The 22,805-nt window shown below is 44.2% G+C and overlaps 1 protein-coding gene across 1 annotated transcript in view; it reads left to right on the top strand.

Annotated features, from left to right (window-relative positions):
• The first annotated feature begins 4,702 nt into the window (after positions 1-4,702).
• Positions 4,703-22,805, top strand: part of EDEM2 (ER degradation enhancing alpha-mannosidase like protein 2) — a 28,673-nt gene continuing 10,570 nt past the window's right edge. Inside the window, exons 1-8 of the mRNA XM_069548394.1 lie at positions 4,703-4,949; positions 5,185-5,295; positions 8,003-8,042; positions 10,013-10,118; positions 12,963-13,088; positions 15,805-16,016; positions 18,367-18,508; positions 20,996-21,120. Coding sequence (XP_069404495.1) covers positions 4,843-4,949; positions 5,185-5,295; positions 8,003-8,042; positions 10,013-10,118; positions 12,963-13,088; positions 15,805-16,016; positions 18,367-18,508; positions 20,996-21,120 — 969 coding nt within the window. The 5' untranslated portion in view covers positions 4,703-4,842. The remainder of the gene's footprint in view (positions 4,950-5,184; positions 5,296-8,002; positions 8,043-10,012; positions 10,119-12,962; positions 13,089-15,804; positions 16,017-18,366; positions 18,509-20,995; positions 21,121-22,805) is intronic.

The following is a 22,805-nucleotide window of genomic DNA, read 5'->3' as shown; positions in this document are numbered from 1 at the left end:
CAGTTCAGTTCAGTTCATTTCAGTTGCTCAGTCATGTCCGACTCTTTGCGACCCTATGAATTGCAGCACGCCAGGCCTCCCTGTCCATCACCAACTCCTGGAGTTCACTCAGACTCACGTCCATCGAGTCAGTGATGCCATCCAGCCATCTCATCCTCTGTCGTCCCCTTCTGCTCCTGCCCCCAATCCCTCCCAGCATCAGAGTCTTTTCCAGTGAGTCAACTCTTCGCATGAGGTGGCCAGAGTACTGGAGTTTCAGCTTTAGCATCATTCCCTCCAAAGAAATCCCAGGGCTGATCTTCAGAATGGACTGGTTGGATCTCCTTGCAGTCCAAGGGACTCTCAAGAGTCTTCTCCAACACCACAGTTGAAAAGCATCAATTCTTTGGCGCTCAGCCTTCTTCACAGTCCAATTCTCACATCCATACATGACCACAGGAAAAACCATAGCCTTGACTAGATGGACCTTAGTCGGCAAAGCAATGTCTCTGCTTTTGAATATGCTGTCTAGGTTGGTCATAACTGTTCTTCCAAGGAGTAAGCTTTGGACAAATAAATGGAAGTAAGTTGTATCTTATACTTAGCAGAGTACTTGTTTGGGAAACTCAATATGTCTAATTATAGTAAAGGGTGGACATTCTTTATCCATCTTTAAATGCATCCACTAATAAATATTAAATCCCTGCAGATCTCTGCTTTCATGCATAATAAGGTCGTTTTTTTAAGAAGATAATATATTTAAAGTACTGCATAGAGTCTTGGTAACAAGTCCTTTAAAATGCTGTTACTAAGAAAGAACTTGAAGATGTCACAAACAGATGGAAAGATACAGTGTGTTCTTGAATTGGAAGAATAATATTTTTAAATGGCTATACTAACCCAGGAAATCTATAATTTGATACAGTATCAATCTACCAGGGCATTTTTCACAGAACAAGACCAAATAATTTAAAAAACTATATGGTAATACAAAAGACCTAGATAACCAAAACAATCTTGAGAAAGATCAACAAAGCAGGAAGAATCATGCTCTCTGACTTCAGATCACACCATAAAGCTACAGTAATCAAGATAGTATGGTATTGGCACAAAAACAGAGACATTATGGTCAATTAACCTATGACTAAGGAAGCAAAAATATACAAAGAGAAAAGACAGTCTCTTCAATAAGTGGTGCTGGGAATACTGGGCACCTAGATATAGAAGAATGAAATTAGAACATTCTCTAACACCACATACAAAAATAAACTCTAAATGGACTAAAGAACTAAATGTAAGACCTGAAAACATTAAATTCCTAGAATAAAACATAGGCAGAACATTCTTTGACACAAATCATAGCATTATTTTTTGGATCAGTCTGCCGCAGCTAAGGAAATAAAAGCAAAAATAATCAAATGGGACCTAATCAAACTCAAAAGCTTTTGCATTGCAAAGGAAACCACTGACAAAACAAAGTGACAAGCTACTGAACGCAGTCACTTTCCTGGTGGCTCAGACGGTAAAAGCATCCGCTTGCAATGCAGGAAACCCAGGTTCAATCCCTGGGTCGGGAAGATCCCCTGGAGAAGGAAATGGCAACCCACTCCAGTATTCTTGCCTGGAAAATTCCATGGATGGAGGAATCCGGTAGGCTACAGTCCATGGGGTCGCAAAGAGTCGGACACGACTGAGCGACTTCACTTTCACTGAATGGAAGAAAATGTTTGCAAATGATATGACCAATGATAGGTTAATTGAAAATATATAAACAGCTCATATAACTCAATATAAAAAAAAACAAACAACCCAGTTAAAAAATGGGCAGAAGATCTGAACAGACATTTCTCCGAAGAGGTAATGCAGATTATCAATAGACACACGCAAAGAGGCTCAAAACTGCTAATCATCAGGGAAATGCAAGTCAGAACCACAGTGAGCTATCACCTCCCATCTGAAAGAAGGGCTGTCATCAATAGGACCACAAATAGAACTACCATATGACCTGGCAATTTCACTTCTGGATATACATCTGAAAAAAATGAAAACACTAATTGAAAAAGATACAATGCACCCTAATGTTCACACCAGTATTATTTACAATTACCAAGATATGGAAGCAACCTAAGTGTCAATCGACAGATGATTGAATAAAGAAGATGTGGTATTGATATATTTATTTAATGGGATACTACTCAGTCATAAAAAAGAATGAAAATTTTGCCATTTGCAACATCGATGGATTTGGGAGGGCATTCATTCAGTTCAGTCGCTCAGGCGAGTGAACTCTTTGTGATCCCATGAATCGCAGCACGCCAGGCCTCCCTGTCCATCACCAACTCCCAGAGTTCACTCAAACTCATGTCCATCAAGTCAGTGATGCCATCCATCCATGTCATCCTCTGTTGTCCCCTTCTTCTCCTGCCCCCAATCCCTCCCAGCATCAGGGTCTTTTCCAATGAGTCAACTCTTTGCATGAGGTGGCCAAAGTACAGGAGTTTCAGCTTTAGCATCAGTCCTTCCAGTGAACACTCAGGACTGATCTCCTTCAGAATGGACTGGTTGGATCTCCTTGCAGTCCAAGGGACTCTCAAGAGTCTTCTCCAACACCACAGTTCAAAAGCATCAATTCTTCGATGCTCAGCCTTCTTCACAGTCCAACTCTCACATCCATACATGACCACAGGAAAAACCATAACCTTGACTAGACGGACCTTAGTCGGCAAAGTAATATCTCTGCTTTTGAATATGCTATCTAGGTTGGTCATAACTTTCCTTCCAAGGAGTAAGCGTCTTTTAATTTCATGGCTGCAATCACCATCTGCAGTGATTTTGGAGCCCCCCAAAATAAAGTCTGACACTTGTTTCCACTGTTTCCCCATCTATTTCCCATGAAGTGATGGGACCAGATGCAATGATCTTCGTTTTCTGAACGTTGAGCTTTAAGCCAACTTTTTCACTCTCCTCTTTCACTTTCATCAAGAGGCTCTTTAGTTCCTCTTCACTTTCTGCCATAAGGGTGGTGTCATCTGCATATCTGAAAGTGAAAATGGAGTCACTCAGTCATGTCCGACTCTTTGTGACTCTGTGGACTGTAGCCTACCAAGCTCCTCTGTCCATGGGATTCTCCAGGCAAGAATACCATAGTGGGTTGCCATTTCCTTCTCCAGGGGATCTTCCCGACCCAGGGATCAAACTCGGGTTTCCCGCATTGGAGGCAGACGCTGTTATTGATATTTCTCCCGGCAATTTTGATTCCAGCTTGTGTTTCTTCCAGCCCAGTGTTTCTCATGATGTACTCTGCATAGAAGTTAAATAAGCAGGGTGACAATATACAGCCTTGACGTACTCCTTTTCCTATTTGGAACTAGTCTGTTGTTCCATGTCCAGTTCTAACTGCTGCTTCCTGACTTGCATATAGGTTTCTCAAGAGGCAGGTTAGGTGGTCTGGTATTCCCATCTCTTTCAGAATTTTCCACAGTTTATTGTGATCCACACAGTCAAAGGCTTTAGTATACTCAATAAAGCAGAAATAGATGTTTTTCTGGAACTCTCTTGCTTTTTCCCTGATCCAGCGGATATTGGCCATTTGATCTCTGGTTCCTCTGCCTTTTCTAAAACCAGCTTGAACATCTGGAAGTTCACGGTTCACGTATTGCTAAAGCCTGGCTTGGAGAATTTTGAGCATTACTTTACTAGCGTGTGAGATGAGTGCAATTGTGCAGTAGTTTGAGCATTCTTTGGCATTGCCTTTCTTTGGGATTGGAATGAAAACTGACCTTTTCCAGTCCTGTGGCCACTGCTGAGTTTTCCAAATTTGCTGGCATATTGAGTGCAACACTTTCACAGCATCATCTTTCAGGATTTGAACTAGCTCAACTGGAATTTCATCACCTCCACTAGCTTTGAGTGCATTATGCTAACTAAGTCAAAGAAAGATAAATACTGTATAATATCACTTATACATAGAAGTATAGTTTTTAAAAACCCAACAAATTAGTGACTATAACAAATAAGAAACAGATTCATAGATATGCAGAACAAACTAGTGGTTACCATTGGGGAGAGGGAGGTGAGGAGGGGCAATGTTTTAAGGGTAGGGGATTAAGAGGTACAAACTGTTAAGTATAAAATAAGTTACAAGGATCTATTTTACAACACAGGGGATATAGATGATATTTTATAGTAACTATAAATCGAGTATAATTCTTAAAGATTGTGAATCACTATACTGTAACATGGAGAAGGCAATGGCACCCCACTCCACTACTCTTGCCTGGAAAATCCCATGGATAGAGGAGCCCGGTAGGCTGCAGTCCATGAGGTCGCAAAGAGTCGGACACGACTGAGTGACTTCACTTTGACTTTTCACTTGAATGCATTGGAGAAGGAATGGCAACCCATTCCAGTGTTCCTGCCTGGAGAATCCCAGGGACGGGGGAGCCTGGTGGGCTGCCGTCTACGGGGTCGCACAGAGTCGGACACGACTGAAGCGACTTAGCAGCAGCAGCATACTATAACATATAATATTATACATCAACTATACGTTAATAAAAATAATTAAATTTAAGAAAGCTTTAAAACATACTGTTGCTAAAACATTCATTAATAATAGTAGCTATAACAGCCACTGTCTTTAAGACACGTTGATCTTCGCTTCAGAGACTATATGTCCCAAGCTTCTCTTCGCTTGAGTTCCACCGCCCATTGCATTCTGGGGCTTGTAGTCCGGAAGTGAGTGGATGATTCATGGGCACGCAGGCGTAGTGCTGCAAACTCCCGGAAGAACCCGCTGGGGCTCGCAGGATGAGCGGGTGGTGGTGGCTGCTGCTGCAGCGGCGGCGCTGACAGGACACGAGCTCTATGCTTTTCCGGCTGCTCGTCCCGCTTGGCCTCCTGTGTGCACTGCTGCCCCTGCACCATGGTGCACCCGGCCCTGATGGCACCGCACCCGACCCCGCCCACTACAGGTGAAGTGGGGGGTCAAGCTCCCTGCCCTTCCATAGTTGGGGAATGGGAAGCCCAGACTTGGTCCCTTCCCTAGTCCCTCCATCCCGGGACCCCCATCCTGAACTGCTGGGACCCAGCTACTGGGCTCCTGGCAGAAACCAGGTGATAATTCCCACTTTCCGTCTTGTTACTTGTCCTTTCCCCTGCCTGGTTTCATTTGGTGACTCTCTGCCTTATTTCTCGTACCCTGCACAGGGAGCGAGTCAAAGCCATGTTCTACCACGCCTACGACAGCTACCTGGAGAATGCCTTTCCCTACGATGAGCTGCGACCTCTCACCTGTGACGGGCACGACACCTGGGGCAGGTAGTGCGAGGGGAGGAGCAAGGGGGAGGCCTGGGTCTAGCAGTCTGGTCCTAGGCCCGCGGGTCTGCTGGGACTGGTGGCTTCATGGCCTCCTCACAGGGTTCCAGAAAAAGCTCCTAGCCAGGGTGGGGTCGCATTCCTCTCAATTCAGGCCCATGCCACCTGGATCCACCCAGCCTCCTGGAAATTTGTATCACAAGGTGGGAAAAGGCTGGGTTATCCTAGTGGGCTGGATCTCTGGGCTCTGGCCACAGCAGTAACAGACATCAGCTGTTAGGACTTGGGCAAATCTCTGGAGCCATATGATGTGTGGAAGGGCTTCAAGAAGTCAGAAGACCCAACCCCTTCATGTTGTAAGTGGTCAAACAGGCCCAGGAGGAGCTATAACTCTCCCAAAGGTGAAACTTAAGAGCCTTGGTAAGTGTAACTGAAATGCACTTCCTCCTTTATCCTCCCATCCTTGACTGCTTCTTGGTATTTCAGCTCAAACTGTCACCTTAGTGTCAGTTCCTTTAAATACTCATCACCTACTAGTCAGTCTCACAAACACACTTTTTTATCTTCTTTGTGCACTTCTCACTCTGATACTGTCATTTTCACTTATCTGCTAGTTTGTGTTTCTCACTTCCACTAGAATAAAACTCTATGAAAAAAAATCTATGATATGGAATCCTCTGTCTTGGTCCTTGCTGAGTGAGTGAAGAATCATTGCATTTAGGTGAAACTGACATTGATGAAACACTATGCTAAGCATTTTCCTTGCCTCATCTCATGTAATTAACATCCCTAGGTGTTAAGTGCTGTTATCTCCATTTTACAAATGAATATGCTAAGAACTGGAGAAATTAAGTAAAGTGAAAATGAAAGTCACTCAGTCGTGTCCAGCTCTTTGGGACCCCATGGGCTATACAGTCTATGGAATTCTCCAGGCCAGAGTACTGGAGTGGGTAGCCTTTCCCTTCTCCAGGGGATCTTCCCAACCCAGGGATCGAACCTAGGTCTCCTGCATTGCAGGCAGATTCTTTCCCAGCTGAGCCACAAGGGAAGCCCAAGATACTGGAGTGGGTAGGTATCCCTTCTCCAGCGGATCTTCCCGACCCAGGAATCAAACTTGGGTCTCCTGCATTGCAGGTGGATTCTTTACCAACAGAGCTATGCGGGAAGCCCCCGAAATTTGTTGGGTTGTTTTTTAGTTGAAAAAGTAATGCATGCGAATGGCAAATTTAAGCAGTACAATGTCATATAATAAAATAAATATCTCCCATATGCTAGAACTCCAATCACTGTTAACTTTCTTGTGGCTCCTTCCAGAAATATTTTTGATTTATACCATCATATAGATATGTATCTATAGGAGAAGGCAATGGCACCCCACTCCAGTACTTTTGCCTGGAAAATCCCATGGATGGAGGAGCCTGGTAGGCTGCAGTCCATGTGGTCGCAAAGAGTCGGACATGACTGAGCGACTTCACTTTCACTTTTCACTTTAATGCATTGGAGAAGGAAATGGGAACCCACTCCAGTGTTCTTGCCTGGGGAATCCCAGGGATGGCGGAGCCTGGTAGGCTGCCGTCTATGGGGTCGCACAGAGTCGGACAAGACTGAAGTGACTTAGCAGCAGTATAGATATGTATATATGTATCTTTTAAAATTAACTTTTCTAAGGTGTAACTTACATGAAATGCACCCACTTTAAGTGTGTAGCAACCATCATAGGATAGAGAACCATTTCTGTTACCCTAAAAAGATCCCCTGTGGCCTTTTATAGTTAATCCTTCCACCACCACTGGCCCAAAAAACTGCTAATCTGCTTTCTGTATATATGTCTTTGAAAATCCAGTTAGAACATATGACTATACCTATTCTGTAGCTATCTATTCTGTAGCTGGAGAAGGCAATGGCACCCCACTCCAGTACTCTTGCCTGGAAAATCCCATGGAGGAGCCCGGTGGGCTGCAGTCCATGGGGTCGCTACGAGTTGGACATGACTGAGCGACTTCACTTTCACTTTTCCTTTCATGCATTGGAGAAGGAAATGGCGACCCACTCCAGTGTTCTTGCCTGGAGAATCCCAGGGACGGGGGAGCCTGATGGGCTGCCGTCTGTGGGGTCGCACAGAGTCGGACACGACTGAAGCAGCTTAGCAGTAGCAGCAGCATTCTGTAGCTTGTCTTTTTCATTGAACTAGATAATTTGAATATTTTCACATTAGCCCATAGAACTCTTGATAACAATGTTTTTGACAACTCATAGTTTTGCATTGTTTGAATATATTATGATTTGGTTACTCACTCTTCAACTGGTGTACATTTGGGTTATTTCTAGCTTTTTGCTGTTCTAAAAACAATACTGCCATAAGTATTCTCAAGCCTACAGTTCTGTGCACTGTGAGATAAAGTCATAGATGTGGGAGGTCTGTGCTGTGAGCTGCAATCTTATACTGCCTCCCTATAGTGGAGAAGAATTCCAGAGAATATAGGCGATGCGTTTAACTACAGTCAGCTGCATCTGCCCACCTCCCAAGTGCCTTAAAAGGGTCAGAGGTTCCTGGTGATTTGCACTATGGCATCTCTGTTGTGACAGCAAGTGGGACTGGCAGAAGCATTGCTGTGCCTAATTTATTAGTTTCTGGGGTATCCGATCTGAGGCCTTGATATCTGGTGTTTGATTTTGTTACTAAGCAGCTGATATTTTTGTCCTTTTACAGTTTTTCTCTGACTCTGATTGATGCTCTGGATACCTTGCTGGTAAGTGTCTCATCTATTCCTTTTTCTCTCCAACATTGCATAACCAATATCCTTCTTTTGGTAGCTTGGCTGTGGGTGAAAAGTGAATTCTTCACCTGGGCCTTTGAGTTTCATCTTTCATTTTGATCTTTAATTTGAGGGCAGTGGAAAGCCTTTTTCAAGATGAGGGCAGGAAATTAGATTTCCATTTTGAGACGATCACTGGCTATAATGTGGAGAAAGATTCATGCACTCATTTAACAAATATTTTTGAGTAATTGCTTCATGCACTGTGCTCAGCCCTCTGGGGGAGTGCAGAAATGAGTGAGGCTCCTACCTGTGCAAAGATTCTCATCACATGGAAAGAAATAGATGCCTCAGAGTTGTGGGGAGAAACTTAACTGGAGTCTTTTGAAGGAAGAAGAGGTCAATTTCAGCTGGGGGACTCAAAGACTTTCTAGAGAAGGTAACATGTAGACAATTGAGGGTAAGTTGGATTTGTAAATGAGAGGACACAAGGTGTGATTTCTGGTAGAGGGAACAGCATGTCTGAGGTTAGAAAATCAAAGAATAGTAGATACATTTCTACTCAAGTGGATGAGACAAGGCTAGATGAACAATGAGAGACACAAAGGATAGATTAGGTCTAAATCATAGAGGGCTTTAAATGCCGAGATAGGATTGTTTGCGTTGCAAGTGATAGATTTAGACAGGAAGGAAATTTACTGAGTCACATAGCTAAAAAGTCCAGGTAAAGACTGGCCCCAGACCCAGCTCGTTCCAGACAATGTAAATAATGTCAGTAGGAATCTCTCTCAGTCTCTTATTTCTGCCTTCTTTGCTGGCTGTATTCTCAGGCTCTCCTTAAGCTGACAGGGTAACCAATGGTAACCCTGACTCACACCCCACTCGTTTAGTAACCTGTGTGTGGAAAGAATTAGTTATTTTTCATTAATTGCAATGACTGAGTCTCAGTGATCTGGCTTGGGTTACACATCTATCCCTGAACTAATCAGTCGGCCAAGAGATTTAGTATGCTGCCTGGTGTAGGTGAAGTGCCCATTTTTGCAGCTGAAGGAATGGAATCAGCTTCTTCAGATTATAAGAGTGACTGTGGAAGAAGGGTGATTCCTCAAGGGAAAATTGGAGCAGTCATATCAAAATAAAAGGTATTGGGATTGCATTTGACTGACAGTTTAAACAAAAAGGGTTTAATTTTCTCAAGTAAAAGTAAATCTGAAGGTATTAATAATTTCTAGCATTGGGTCAGCTGCTTAACTGTGTCATCAGAAACCCATGGTCTTGGTATCCTTCCCTTCTGCCATCGTTAGTATATTGACTTTCATTCTCATGCTTTAGTACCTCATGGTCTAGGATGGCTGCCACAGCTCCAGAAATCAAGTCTGCTTTCAAAGTAGAAAGGAAAAGAGTAAAAGCCAAGCCAACGGTGTCTTGTCTCTTTTTATTAGCTCATTTCTGAGAAGTGCCCTTAGTAGACTACAACACTCAGAATTGACTGGAGAACACAGTCACCTCTAGTGGCAAATGAGGCTGAGAAACAAGTATGCGGATTTCTAGCTTCTATGGCTGGAAGCTACAAGTATAAAGAATATTGGGAATCAGTGTTGGGTCCACCAACCTGCAGTATTTTCCACCAGGATGAATGTGACAAGGTTAAAAACAACAGATATCCACTGAAAATGTCAAACTAAGATTTCCTTATGTGGTCTACAGTCTTTGTATTGGTTTCATTTAAATGAGTACATAGGATTCTTAAATTGGTGCCAAAGAATTTATTAATGTCTCGATACTGGGTCTGTGTGATTTCCAGCTCTCAGTGTTTTGAACTGTTACCAGCAGTTCTAGAACAGAAACTGTAGGTCTTAAGTTGAAAAAGTGAGTCACATCAGCATAAAATCCTAGACTCTGATCTAGCATCTGTAGTGCCTACAAGCCTGGGAGCCTCACTCTCAGGTCTCTCTTTCCTACAGATTTTGGGGAATGTCTCAGAATTCCAAAGAGTGGTTGAAGTGCTCCAGGACAATGTGGACTTTGATATTGACGTGAATGCCTCTGTGTTTGAAACCAACATCCGAGGTGAGGGGTGCCTTCGAGGGTCCTTGTAAGAAAGGAGACTGTGGAGTTTTAGCCTCCGTATAAACCAGGAAGTGGTAAATAGGATCTTAAGGGCCAGCCTTGCCAGGGCACTTGACTCAAAACAGATTGACAGAGGTCTTCCCTCCTGGGGTGGGGTAGGGACGTCTCAGGATTCCTCATCAGTTTTAGACATAAAAGTGAGCAGGGGACAGAGAAAAGACTGAAGAGAAACATGCCAGGATTACTCACATATTTAACATATACTTGGTACTAGGCTTTCAGCCAAGAGCAAGAAAGATGCAATCCTTGCCTTCTCATAGCTTATTGCCTAGGATGCGCTACCCATAGAACTTTCTGCACTGATGATGGAAATGTTTTATATCTCTATTGTCCAGTCTAGTAGCAACGTCTGAAACATGTTTGAAAGGGAAAGTGAAGTCGCTCAGTTGTGTCCAACTCTTTGCGACTCTATGGACTGTAGCCTGCCAGGCTCTTCCATCCATGGGATTTTCCAGGCAAGAATACTGGAGTGGGTTGCCATTTCCATCTCCAGGGGAAATGTGTTTACTGGAACTGTGGAACTGAATTTTTAATTTTATTTAATTTTAATGAATGCAAATGTAAATCATGGCATGTTTTTACTACTTGCTGTATTACATAGTGTGAGTCTTGGGTATTAGTTTCCAAACCTGGCTGCTGATCAGAAGCACCTGGGACCTTTTTAAAAGTTCAGCTGTCTAGACTCCACTCTAAATCTAATGAATTGGAATCTTTGGGTTGGGTCCTAGAATCAGTATTTTTAGCAGGTGGCAATGAATCTTTTTTTTTTTTTTAATGATTCATTCTTTTTGTTGAGGTACATTTACATACACTGAAATGCACAAATTTACACATTTCAGTGAATTTTGATCCAATGATTCTTACGAAAGTAAAGTAGTACAGCCCTTCTTTTCAGTGAGCTTCTAGACCATTGGTGGCTTAACAGCCATCACCTCTGGATGATACAGTTATATTTTTTCCTCCTTATTTTGCTCATCTTTATTTTACATGTTATGTGCAATGAAATTTGTATTACAGATCTATAATTTTTTTAATTAAAAAAAGACTATGACACAGAGGGACAGCATGGTATAAAATCCTGGGGTAGGGATCAGACCTGAGTTCGAGGCCTTGCTCAGTGCTGTGTCCCAGAACTGCTGAGCCCAGACTGTCATCTGTAAGTTAAGGTTGTCCTTAAGTCTCTGTTTCTGATACACATGTAATTGTATCAGCCTTCTTTTGGTTGACATTTGCCCAGTATGTCTTTTTCTTCTCTTTTATTTTCTATCTTGCTGTATTTTATGATTAGCCCTGTCTTTTGTAATTTACCTAGTATGTTGATCCCTTCTGACAATCTTTTCTTCTAACTGAAGCATTCAGTTCATTTACATTTACTGTAACTACTGATATATTTGCATTTATTTCTATAGTATTACTTTGTGCTGTGTCCCATTGTTCTCTCTACTCTTTCTCTTTTTCTTTTCAATTTTATTTTTTTGGCTGTGCCATGTTGCATATGAGGTCTTAGTTCCCCTGGCCAGGACTGAACCCCCCCGCACCCCATGCAATGGAAGCATGGAGTCCTAACCTCTCGACTGCTGGGGAAGTTCCTCTTTTTTTCTGCCTTTTGTAGGTTGAGTTGTTTTCCCCCTCATCCCATTTTTCTTTACTAATCTAGAAAGTATGCTTATTAGTTTTCTTGGAAAATTTAACAAACATAGTCTAAAATTAATGAAGATCTTTATTCTCCTCCTGAGTAATATAAAACCTGGCTCTGAGGATTATCTGTACCTGTATACCTTAGTTATATATTTTAATTATTTCTTTTAAGCCACCATATATTATTATTGTTCCATAGAATTGAAGATTTAGATTTATTACTATTTGCCACTTTGGAACCATCTTTCCTTCTTGTATCACAGACCTTACATCTGTGGTCCCTTTCCTTTTATCTGAAAAACTTCCTTTTGAATGTCCTTTACTGCAGGTGCATTTTTTCTCAGCTTTTCTTAGTAGGAAAATGTCTTTATCTCACTGCCTTTGTTTGGCCTTTGAAGGGGGGAAACTGAAGCCCAAGGTCACCAGTTTCACCATATTTCCAGATATGTAACCTTTAGGTCTTTTTCATGAATCCTAAATATTATGTAATAAATTGAAATAGAGAAATGAGTAAAATGAAGGTAATAAGTATCTTTCCCTTCTTCTCCTGGTGATTGGGAGACAGTGACCAAGTACAGTGAGCATGGGCTTTGGAGTCAGGCAGACCGGGCGACCCTGGGCAAGTCGCTTTACCCCTCTGAACCCCAGTATCTTTGTCTGAAGAGGGCACAGAATACCTGGTGTTTGGTGTACGTGTGTGCATGCTAAGTTGCTTCAGTCGTGTCCGACTCTGTGCAACCCTATGGACTGTAGCCTGCCAAGCTCCTCTGTCCATGGGGTTCTCCAGGCAAGAATACTGGAGTGGGTTGCCATGTCCTCCTCCTCCTCCTCTTGACCCAAGGGTCGAACCTGCATCTCTTATGTCTTCTGCACTGGCAGGCAGGTTCCTTACCACTAGTGCCACCTGGGAAGTCCTGTTTGGTATACGCTAGGGACTAAGAGTGATAGTCATTGTTTTTGTGACCTACCAAGAAGAAAAAAGACTTGTCCTTAACACTGTACCAATATGGGTGTTATGACCTCTTCTTTCCCTTGGTAGTTCTACCTGCTTCCCAGTGAACCACCGAACAGAGCATTGGGTTTAATTTGCACAAGGGAAAGACCAGTCCTTGGGAGTCTGACACTTGCTTTTTGTGCCATCTGTAGTGGTAGGAGGACTTCTGTCGGCTCACCTGCTATCAAAGAAGGCTGGGGTGGAAGTGGAGGCCGGATGGCCCTGCTCAGGGCCTCTCCTGAGGATGGCGGAGGCAGCAGCCCGGAAACTCCTCCCAGGTAAGACCCATGTCAAGACAGACCAGAGAGGAAGTCCAGGAGGTCCTGCTGCTCTTGCTGGAGAAAAGAGTGGCTGAATTATTATACCAGACACTTGGTATTTCTACCTTTCAGCTCCCACCATAGAAATCAGGGGAGTCCTGGGCATTTGGAGGGCTAGACTAGGATGGAGAAGTTGACTTCATGACTGTGGGCAGGGAGCCTGGCGGCTGCAAGGCTCTTACCCTTATTTGAGTGAGTGCTGTTGCCCCCTCCCAAGCTCACACACTGCTGGGATGAAAGGATTCCAGGTCTGAGCGTTTGCAACCCCAGACTCCAGATTCGGCTCTGCCAGCCAATCTCTTGACCCATATCTCTCCTTGGTTCAATTTTCCCATCTATCAGATGACAGTCATGATTCCTTCCTCCCTCTGGGGAGACATTAAATGAGGTCAGAATGGAGAAAGTTCTTGGAGAACCTCAAACACCACGGAGACGCGAGAGGGACTTGTTTTGTAGCTAAGCCATGTCCAGGGCTGCAGGCCAAGCCACAGTGTTTGTCCGGTGGGGCAGTAGCTGGGCTCAGCAGCATCAGCTGGACACTGTGTTCTCTTCAGGGTGTGGTGGAGGTTCTGAGTGCTGTTCACACCCAGACACATCACGCTGTGCTTTCCACCAGCCTCCTGACCATGTCACTTCTCCCCTTCACCCAGGACTTGCCTCTCATCCTTGGGGACAAGCTGAGGAGAATGAGTGAGTTCAGGCTCATTCTCAAGCTCGCTCTCTCACATCCTGCATGTTTCCTTAAAGCTTCATGTTCTGTGTGACTCATCCTTGGAGGAAACTTTTCTTTTGCATTAATTTTTTTAAATTGAGAAATATACATATTGCAAAGTGCATGATGAAGTCGGCACCCGTGTCTCTACCATTCAGGCCGAGAAACAGGATTTAGTCACTCCCCTCTCTTTTTAAGACTGCCTGACTTCTCTTCCCCAAACAGCTATCTCTTTGGGGCCTTCTTGGTGGTGACTTGAATCCTCCTTGCTTTCCATTCATGTCTGCCAGATAGCAAGTTTCTCCTCCTACAGTAGAGTTGCTGGGCCTTGTGGTTCTTGGAAGTTTTGTCAGCTTTGTTCACAGTTTGGTGATGCACAGGCTGCTCTGGGGTTGTTTGACCTTTCAGCCTGGAAGGGAAGTCTCTGCCTCTGGCTTGCTGTCTAGATCCTTGCCTTGGATCGGAAAGCACTGGGGTGGGGTGGGCAGGGCACTGGGCCTGTGGGGAGGGAGCAGGGAGTGGGCATGTGGCAGTCATTCCCATCTTAGCTCCATTTGGCTCTCTGTGTGACCTTTGAGTCACTTCTTTGCAAGCATGTCTTTTCCTACCTATGAATTGAGGATTGGACTACAATCAGCAGGTTCATGGTTTATATCCTTTAAGAAAAAAATAACATAGCCACTAGCTATCTGATTTACACATGGTAGTGTATCTGTGTCAATGCTAAGCTGCTATATAGCACAAGGAGCTCAGCTCAGGGTTCTGTGATGACCTGGAGGGGTGGGGTGAGGGGAAGTGGGAGGGAAACCCAAGAGGGAAGGGATGTATGTATGCGTATAGCTGATTCACATTGTTGTACAGTAGAAGCTAACACAACATTGTAAAGCACCTATACACCAATTTCGGAGAGGCAATGGCACCCCACTCCAGTACTCTTGCCTGGAAAATCCCATGGGCAGAGGAGCCTGGTGGGCTGCAGTCCATGGGGTCACAAAGAGTCAGACACAACTGAGCGACTCCACTTTCACTTTTCACTTTCATGCATTGGAGAAGGAAATGGCAACCCACTCCAGCGTTCTTGCCTGGAGAATCCCAGGGACGGGGGAGCCTGGTGGGCTGCCGTCTATGGGGTCGCACAGAGTTGGACACGACTGAAGTGACTTAGCAGTAGCAGTATACACCAATTTAAAAAAAAGAAAGAAAAAAAACAGCCCCTAAGACTCTTTAGAGCAGGAATCCTGAACCGGCTCCTCTGGGACTGTTTGGAGTCTGCAGTTATGGTTCATTTGTCAGAATGGTGTTTTAAAAAGTAGATGAATGGCTTTCTCATTGTGCCAACAGCTCCACCACTGCCTATGGCTTAAGTCCCACCTGCTTGACACTAAGGTACCTGCCCAGCCTCTGAAGGCACAGTATAAAATAAGTAAAAGTAGAGCTGCTCGAGCTACAGTCAGCATGCGTGCCAGCCCGGAGCACAGCCTGCTGTTCATTCCCCTCCGCACCACAGGCAAGAGCCCGAGGCATGGGGAGTGGTGTTTGGCAGCATCTGGATTAAGTGGCCACTGACATCTCCAGTTGCGACACTTATCCTTCCCTCGTTCAGTCTCTAGCAGATCACCTAGGGCAGGGGTCCCCCAAACCCCCGGCTGCTGACCGGTACTGGTGTGCAAGCTGATAGAAACCGGGCCACCCAGCAGGAGGTGAGTGGTGGGCAAGCGAGTGAAGCTTCATCTGCCGCTTCCCATCGGCCCCCATCACTCACATGACTGCCTGAAACATCCCCCTGCCCCAGTCTGTGGAAAACTGTCTTCCACGAAACGGTCCCTGGTACCAGAAAGGTTGTGGGCTGTGGACCTAGGGCACAAGGAGGAAGCACTGGTCACAGCTTCAGGCTTTAGGCATGTATCCAACCATCTCCACCTCGCTGCTCCTGTCTGGGGTCTTAATTTTGTGATCGTTCAGCCTTTCAGACCCCCACTGGCATGCCGTATGGCACGGTGAACCTGCTTCACGGCGTGAACCCAGGAGAGACTCCTGTCACCTGTACGGCGGGCATCGGGACCTTCATTGTGGAGTTTGCCACCCTCAGCAGCCTTACCGGTGACCCCGTGTTCGAAGACGTGGCCAGAGTGGCCCTGACGCACCTCTGGGAGAGCCGGTCCGACATTGGGCTGGTAGGTCCCGCCGCCACCCTTCCCATCAAGGTCAAGTTGGCCTCTTTGGCCCATGCTTACACGGCTTGGGGCTCTGAGCAACAGATTGCAGTTCAGCTGAAGGAAACTAAGGGTGACCTCAGGAGTGGTCCAAGACTTAGGCTCACGACGTGGGAAGTAGATGAGAGCTCCAGTTCCTGCTTTGGCACAGCAAGGAGGGGAGCATGAGCGCACATCCTTTACCAGGAAGGGGGGCTGTGACGAGCTCTGACTCCTTGAGCTTCTGATTTCTAGGGAGTGGGTCGCATGCTTCATGCCCTGACTCACTCAGTGACAGATAATCAGCCTGTCTGGCCCTCATTTGTATATATTTTTGTGAAACTATGTTTCCTAGAACCAGAAAGTAAAAGAGACACCAAATGGCTGTTCCATGAAAAAAAAAAGATTCCTGGTCAGTTATGTTTGGGGAATATTATAAATAGTATCCTTTTTTTGAAGAGTTGTAATGAACACAAACAGCTTAAAGGTTATGAAAACCTCTGATAAATTCATCTGTTTAATTTTGCTTAACACAATGTTTCATAAACTTATTTGATACCAGGGCTTCCCTTTCCTCTCAACACCTACTAACCCAGGAAAAATGTGACCAGTCATCTCTGAGGTCGATTGCAGTTCCTAAACTGGACCATCCAATGAAACTAACAGTAACTGAGCCAGAGCTGTCCAGGAAATAGCTCTGGATTTCGTCAGAATTGAGGTTGAGTTCTGGCTTTACTCTGTAGAAACTGTGTGACCCTGGCCAAGTCACTCAACCTTTCTCGTCCACGGTTACCTCATAGTAACGTGACATACTTACACCTCCTCACTGAGTCTTTATGACAGATGAAGACTGTGTGGTCTGAAAATGATTCAGGTAGGGGCAAGTTTTAGACAAATTCTGGTTCTAAGTCAGCTTGAAAGTGAAAGTTGTGTGAGGAATCCTTAACATTTCCTTAAGAGGGTGCCACTTTGGGGACCTTGAGTAACTCCCTTAGTGAGTCCAACACAGGCCGTCTTTCCTCCAGCCCTGGAACAATGGTGGACTCTGTGGCTGGCCTGCCCACACCCCCTCAGCCCTTTACCATTTCCCTGCACGCTGGCGTGTCTTCCAGCTGCTATCACCCAGGTCTCTTTGCCTTTTTCTGGTACCTGGATCCTACTTTGCTTGTCCTTGGCTGAAAGAGCCAAAACTTAATTCTCCCCTGGAGCAGTTCTCAATCAGTGACAGATGCTGATGGGAGTTTGTCGATAAACACCTCACTTCCCCATCCTACCCAAGGGTTGAGGCTCACACTCTACACTGAGTCCCAAAGTTGCCCAGCAGGATGGAGTTCCAGTTCTCATGGTGGTAACTTGCCTGATGGCACAACTTTCCTGGGCTGCCTCCCTGCCCTGCCTCACTTTCCCTCTCCTCTACCAGAGTTTCCAGGAACTCACTTTCCAAATCAACTACTTCCTGCCTTCCTTACTATGGATCTGCCCAAACTAACAGGACAGTTAGCTGTTTCTTTGAATACCAGGTGAAGCTCTCAGCATCCATCGGGGTTGCAGTTATATGGACAACATATCTCTTCATTTAAATCTTCAAAGTGTATTTCTGTTTTATCTGGCTGTGCCAGGTCTTCCTTGCCTCACATGGGATCGTCGATCTTCATTGCAGCATGGGGAATCTTTAGTTGCAGCACGCGGGATCTAGGTCCCTGACCGGAGACCGAACCTGGGCCTCCTGCATTGAGAGCACAGAGTCTTAGCCACTGGACCATTAAGGCAGTCCCAAAATTTATGTTTAAGTGGTTCACAAGTCAAAGAATACAAGAAAGTACCCTTAGTTACCCAGTTCCTCTCCTTACAAGCAACTGCTCTGTTTCTTGGATGTCCTGCCCAAAATGATTAACAGAAGTACAGAGTGTGCCTTGTGTCTTTAGATGCTGGAATCGCATGCAGATTCTCAGGCTGAGACGTCTGAGACAGACTGCGGAAACAGCATGTTCTCATATCCCAGCTCATACTCACTCTAGACATTAAGTGTGAGCACATTCTAGGTGTGAACACGTTCTTGGCATGAACACTCCAAGTCTAGTTCTTTTTTCAGTTTTTGACCAGTTTTGTATAATTAAGTCCCCCTAAATGTACATGAGATGCGTCTCCATTGTACAGATATGCAGGAGAGCTGGCTGTGATCTAGCCTTGCTCTCCAACCCTGTACCCCAAGCACATCCATGTCTCCCAAGAAGCGCTGGTGTGTCTACCTTGCATCTCACCAGGCAGCCAGGGGGGTGCATCTCCTTGCTCATCTTGGGCCCTCCTTTGAGACCACGTGTCTTTCTCCTAGGTTGGCAACCATATCGACGTGCTCACTGGCAAATGGGTGGCCCAGGACGCAGGCATCGGGGCTGGCGTGGACTCCTACTTTGAGTACCTGGTGAAAGGAGCCATCCTGCTTCAGGATAAAAAGCTCATGGCCATGTTCCTAGGTAAAGAGGGCGGGGAAGGGGGGCTTTTCCTCTTGGTTTCCCCTGTTGAAATATCGTTTATTTATAAACTTTCAATTGCTCCCAAGGGCCTGCCTACACAATTAGTCCTGAGTACCGGAGTCTGCATTCAAAACTACTGTGGACTTACACTGCCCACTTGAGGCCCCTCACACCTCTTCATGCTGTTCTGTGAGAGCCCGGCTGAACCATGCTGCCTGCCTGTAGGCGGCCCTGGATTTTTTTTATTTCCTGGCCATTGCACATACTGTGTTTCCTTTGCCTTGAATACCTTTTTTTCCTGCTATTATGTGTTCAAATTCTGCTCACCCTTTACGGCTCAACTTAAATGTCATTTTGGCCAGGAAATAGCTTGATGCTTCCTCAGAATTTAGGACCTTCAGCATCTTTTTTTGGCCATCAGCTGTCATCACAAGTTACAGCTCTACCAGCTGAGTGCAACATCCAGGCCTTATTCATCTTTGTACTTCCCACAGTGCTTTGCAGGAAGTAGCCAGCAGATGAATGTCTTTTGAATAGAAACATTTTACCCTCCAGTCCCTTAGACACTAGCAATAGTGAAACTGTGGAATTAAGCCTGGTGGACTGCCATCTATGGGGTCGCACAGAGTCGGAAATGACTGAAGTGACTTAACAGCAGTAATAATTATGGCTACCATTCATTTATTCAGCAAATATTTGTAGGGTACCATTGATGTGTCAACTGCAGTGCCAAGCACTGAACATGGACTATTTCTTTTAATCCTTACAACACTGAAATTGTCTTATTTATTTGGATGTATTTTTGGTACTTCAATCATTCAGATAATGTTTTGTTTTTATTTTAAATATCTGCTTTAAAAAAAAATTTTTATTTATTTGACCGCGTCTTAGTTTCAGCCTGCAGGATCTTTGTTGCATCATGAGGGATCTTTCACTGAGACGCATGGACTCTCTAGCTGTGGTGTTCAGGCCTAGCTGCTCTGTGGCATGTGGGATCGTAGTTCCCTGACCAGTGATCAAATGTCTGTCTCCTGCATTGCAAGGCAGATTCTTAACCACCAGACCACCAGGGAAGTCCCCAGATAATGTTTATTGTGCATATTTATTATGTCCTATCTTTATGTTGGGGATCCTGCAATTAACAAAACAAAGTCCTAACTCTCACGGCTTTACGCTCTAGGGGTTGTTATAAGTTCAAGTTGCTGCTGGAATGCAAGCTCCCTCAGGGTTGAACTTTGATTTGTTTGCCACTCCCTAGATATCTGGAACCTAGGTGGTTTAGTCCCTAAGTTGTGTCCAACTCTTGCGACCCCATGGACTGTAGCCTACCAGGCTCCTCTGTCCATGAGATTTTCCAGGCAAGAATACTGGAGTGGGTTGCCATTTCCTTCTCCAGGGGATCTTCCCGACCCAGAAACCTAGAGGTGCTCAATAAATACTGTTGAGTGAACAAACGAGTACATAATCCATGAGATGTATAACATTACTTTCGTCACTTTATAGATAATAAGACTGAGGCTTAAATCTGAAAAAGAATGGATATATGTATATGTGACAGATTTTATTTTCTTGGGCTCCAAAATCACTACGGACGGTGACTGCAGCCATGAAATGAAAAGACACTTGTCCCTTGGAAGGAAAGCTATAACAAGCCTAGACAGGGTATTAAAAAGCAAAGGTATCACTTTGCTGATGAAGGTCCATATAGTCAAAGCTATAGTTTTTCCAGTAGTCATGTACAGATGTGAGAGCTGGACTGTAAAGAAGGCCAAGTGCTAAAGAATCGGTGCCTTCGAATTGTGGCGCTGGAGAAGACTCTTGAGAGTCCTTTGGGCCGCAAGGAGATCAAATCAGTCAATCTTAAAGGAAATCAAGTCTGAATATTTATTGGAAGGATTGAAGCTGAAGCTCCAATACTTTGGTCACCTGATGTGAAGAGCCAACTCACTGGAAAAAACCTTGATGCTGGGAACGATTGCAGACAAAAGGAGAAGAGGGAGGCAGAAGATGAGATGGTTAGATCGCATGGCCATGAATTTGAGCAAACTCCGGAAGATAGTGAAGGTCACGGGGGCCTGGCATGCTGCAGTTCATGGAATCACAAAGAGTCAGACACAGCTTAGCAACTGAACAACAACAGCATAACTGTTGACTTTATGGTATACCTGAAACTAACGCAACATTGTAAATCAACTAGACTCCAATAAAAATATTTTAATTAAATCAAAAACCAAAAACTGAAGCTTAAGAGGGGAAAAACTTGCCCCAGGATCACAGCTAGCAAGTAGCAGAGCTGGAGCTGAAACTTGAACCTGGAAGTTCGACTCCGGAATCCACATTCCTTCATCTATCTTCTTGCATCCTTGTCTACTTTTAGGCTGGGTCACCCGAGGGTCTTTCAAATGTTTGAATCCATCCCTCAGTTGCCAGAGCCTGCCTTCTGTGTCCCTCATCGTTGACATGTCCATTGTCTTACTTCTTCTGCAGAATATAACAAAGCCATTCGGAATTACACCCGCTTCGATGACTGGTACCTGTGGGTGCAGATGTACAAGGGGACTGTGTCCATGCCAGTCTTCCAGTCTCTGGAGGCCTACTGGCCTGGTCTTCAGGTAGGAGCAGTCAGAGAGGGTGGTCCTTTTTCTATGGAACAGGTGAAACAAGCTCATTCTGATGTGTAATCAAAAGTTCTTGAGTACGTTTTATTGGAGGGGTGGATTGGGGAGAGAAGAGAGGCTTAGAGTGAGTCAGACAGATTTAAAAGTTCTGCCAGACTGAGTTTTTCAGGGGGAGCTTTCAGGTGTCAGGAACTGAACTTCTAGTTTGCTGTGGAATGTTGTACCATTTAAAGTACACAGTGTCTTTTCTGGGCTGGGCGCTCATAGCCATTGGCAATGACCATTTCTCCACTGGACATTTCTGTCGCATATCCTCATTCTTGACAGCTGCCCTAAGAAGGGCGTGAATGCATCTGGGGCTGCTCTGCTGCCGTCATTGTGCTTTCCCATTACATGGTCTGACAGCATCGCAGTGGGAAGGGATCTTAGAGCCCATCTAATCCACACTGTGGGTGTCCTCAAATATTTAAAATATTTTATAAGCTGTAAATATTTTAAAATACTTTCTATTTAAAATATTTTTATAAACTTCTTTTCAGCCTTAAGAAGTTAAAAAAAGGTTATAACATGTAGGGGCTTCCCTGACGGCTCAGATGGTAAAGAATCTGCCTGCATTGCAGGAGACCTGGATTCGATCCCTGGGTTGGGAAGATCCCCTGGAGAAAGGAATGGCTACCCACCCCAGTATTCTTGGAGAATTCCATGGACAGAGGAGCCTGGCAAGCTACAGTGCATGGGGTCGCAAAGAGTTGGACACGTAGATGGTAGTAGATTTTTTCAGCATAAAAAGAAATGCCCCCCAAAAGAGGAATACAGTGATAAATAAGTCTCAAGCCCCCACCCTCAGATTCTCTCTCCAAGCCAGCCCTTATTGCCAGTTTTCTGTACCTCTTTGCAGAAATCCGCATACATAGATATGTGTATATTTATGGCCCCTTTTTTTCTTTATATAAATAGGAGTATTTTATTACTTTTCACTGACTGTCTTGGAGATCATTCTTTACTGATACATATAGGTCAATTTTACTTTTTTTTTTTAAATTTTTATTTTTTACGGTAGTTCTTATTTATTTATTAAAAAATTTTTTTTTTTTTACTTTACAATACTATATTGGTTTTGCTATACATTGACATGAATCCACCACAGGTGTTCATCAGTTCCCAACCCTGAACCCCCCAATTTTACTTTTTTAAACAGTTGCGTATATTCCATTGAACAGACATAGCATCGTTTATTTAACTAGTTCCCCATTATATACTTTTAGCCAACCCTTTCATTTTACAGATGGGGAAAGAAGCTCAGAGAGAACTTGTGGATAATATTGAATATTGGTCCAGCTCTTCAAAGATCTTTAAATCTTATTACTTGAGTATCCCCTAAAAGGATTTAAAAAAATTATAGTGTCCCTTGCATGTTTTCAATCTTATGAATGTAAATAGTGGCATACCATTCCTTTTTCTCCTCCAACTCATATTTCCATTCTACTACCTCAATAGGATTTTATCCTAATTATAATTTTATGCTGAAAGCATTTGATTGGACACCCTATATATGTCTCTGACAAAATTTATTCATATGTAGAAATTTAAAATATTTTAAAATTTCCTGTGCCCACAGGCTCTGAGTATTTATTTTTTTCTGGATTTAGTTATCATTAGTCTGTAAATGATTAAAACAA

Source organism: Ovis canadensis, chromosome 13 (assembly GCF_042477335.2).
Source record: "Ovis canadensis isolate MfBH-ARS-UI-01 breed Bighorn chromosome 13, ARS-UI_OviCan_v2, whole genome shotgun sequence".
NCBI lineage: Eukaryota > Metazoa > Chordata > Mammalia > Artiodactyla > Bovidae > Ovis > Ovis canadensis.
Note: the sequence above shows the minus strand (reverse complement) of the source record. Positions and strands in the feature narration are given on the sequence as shown.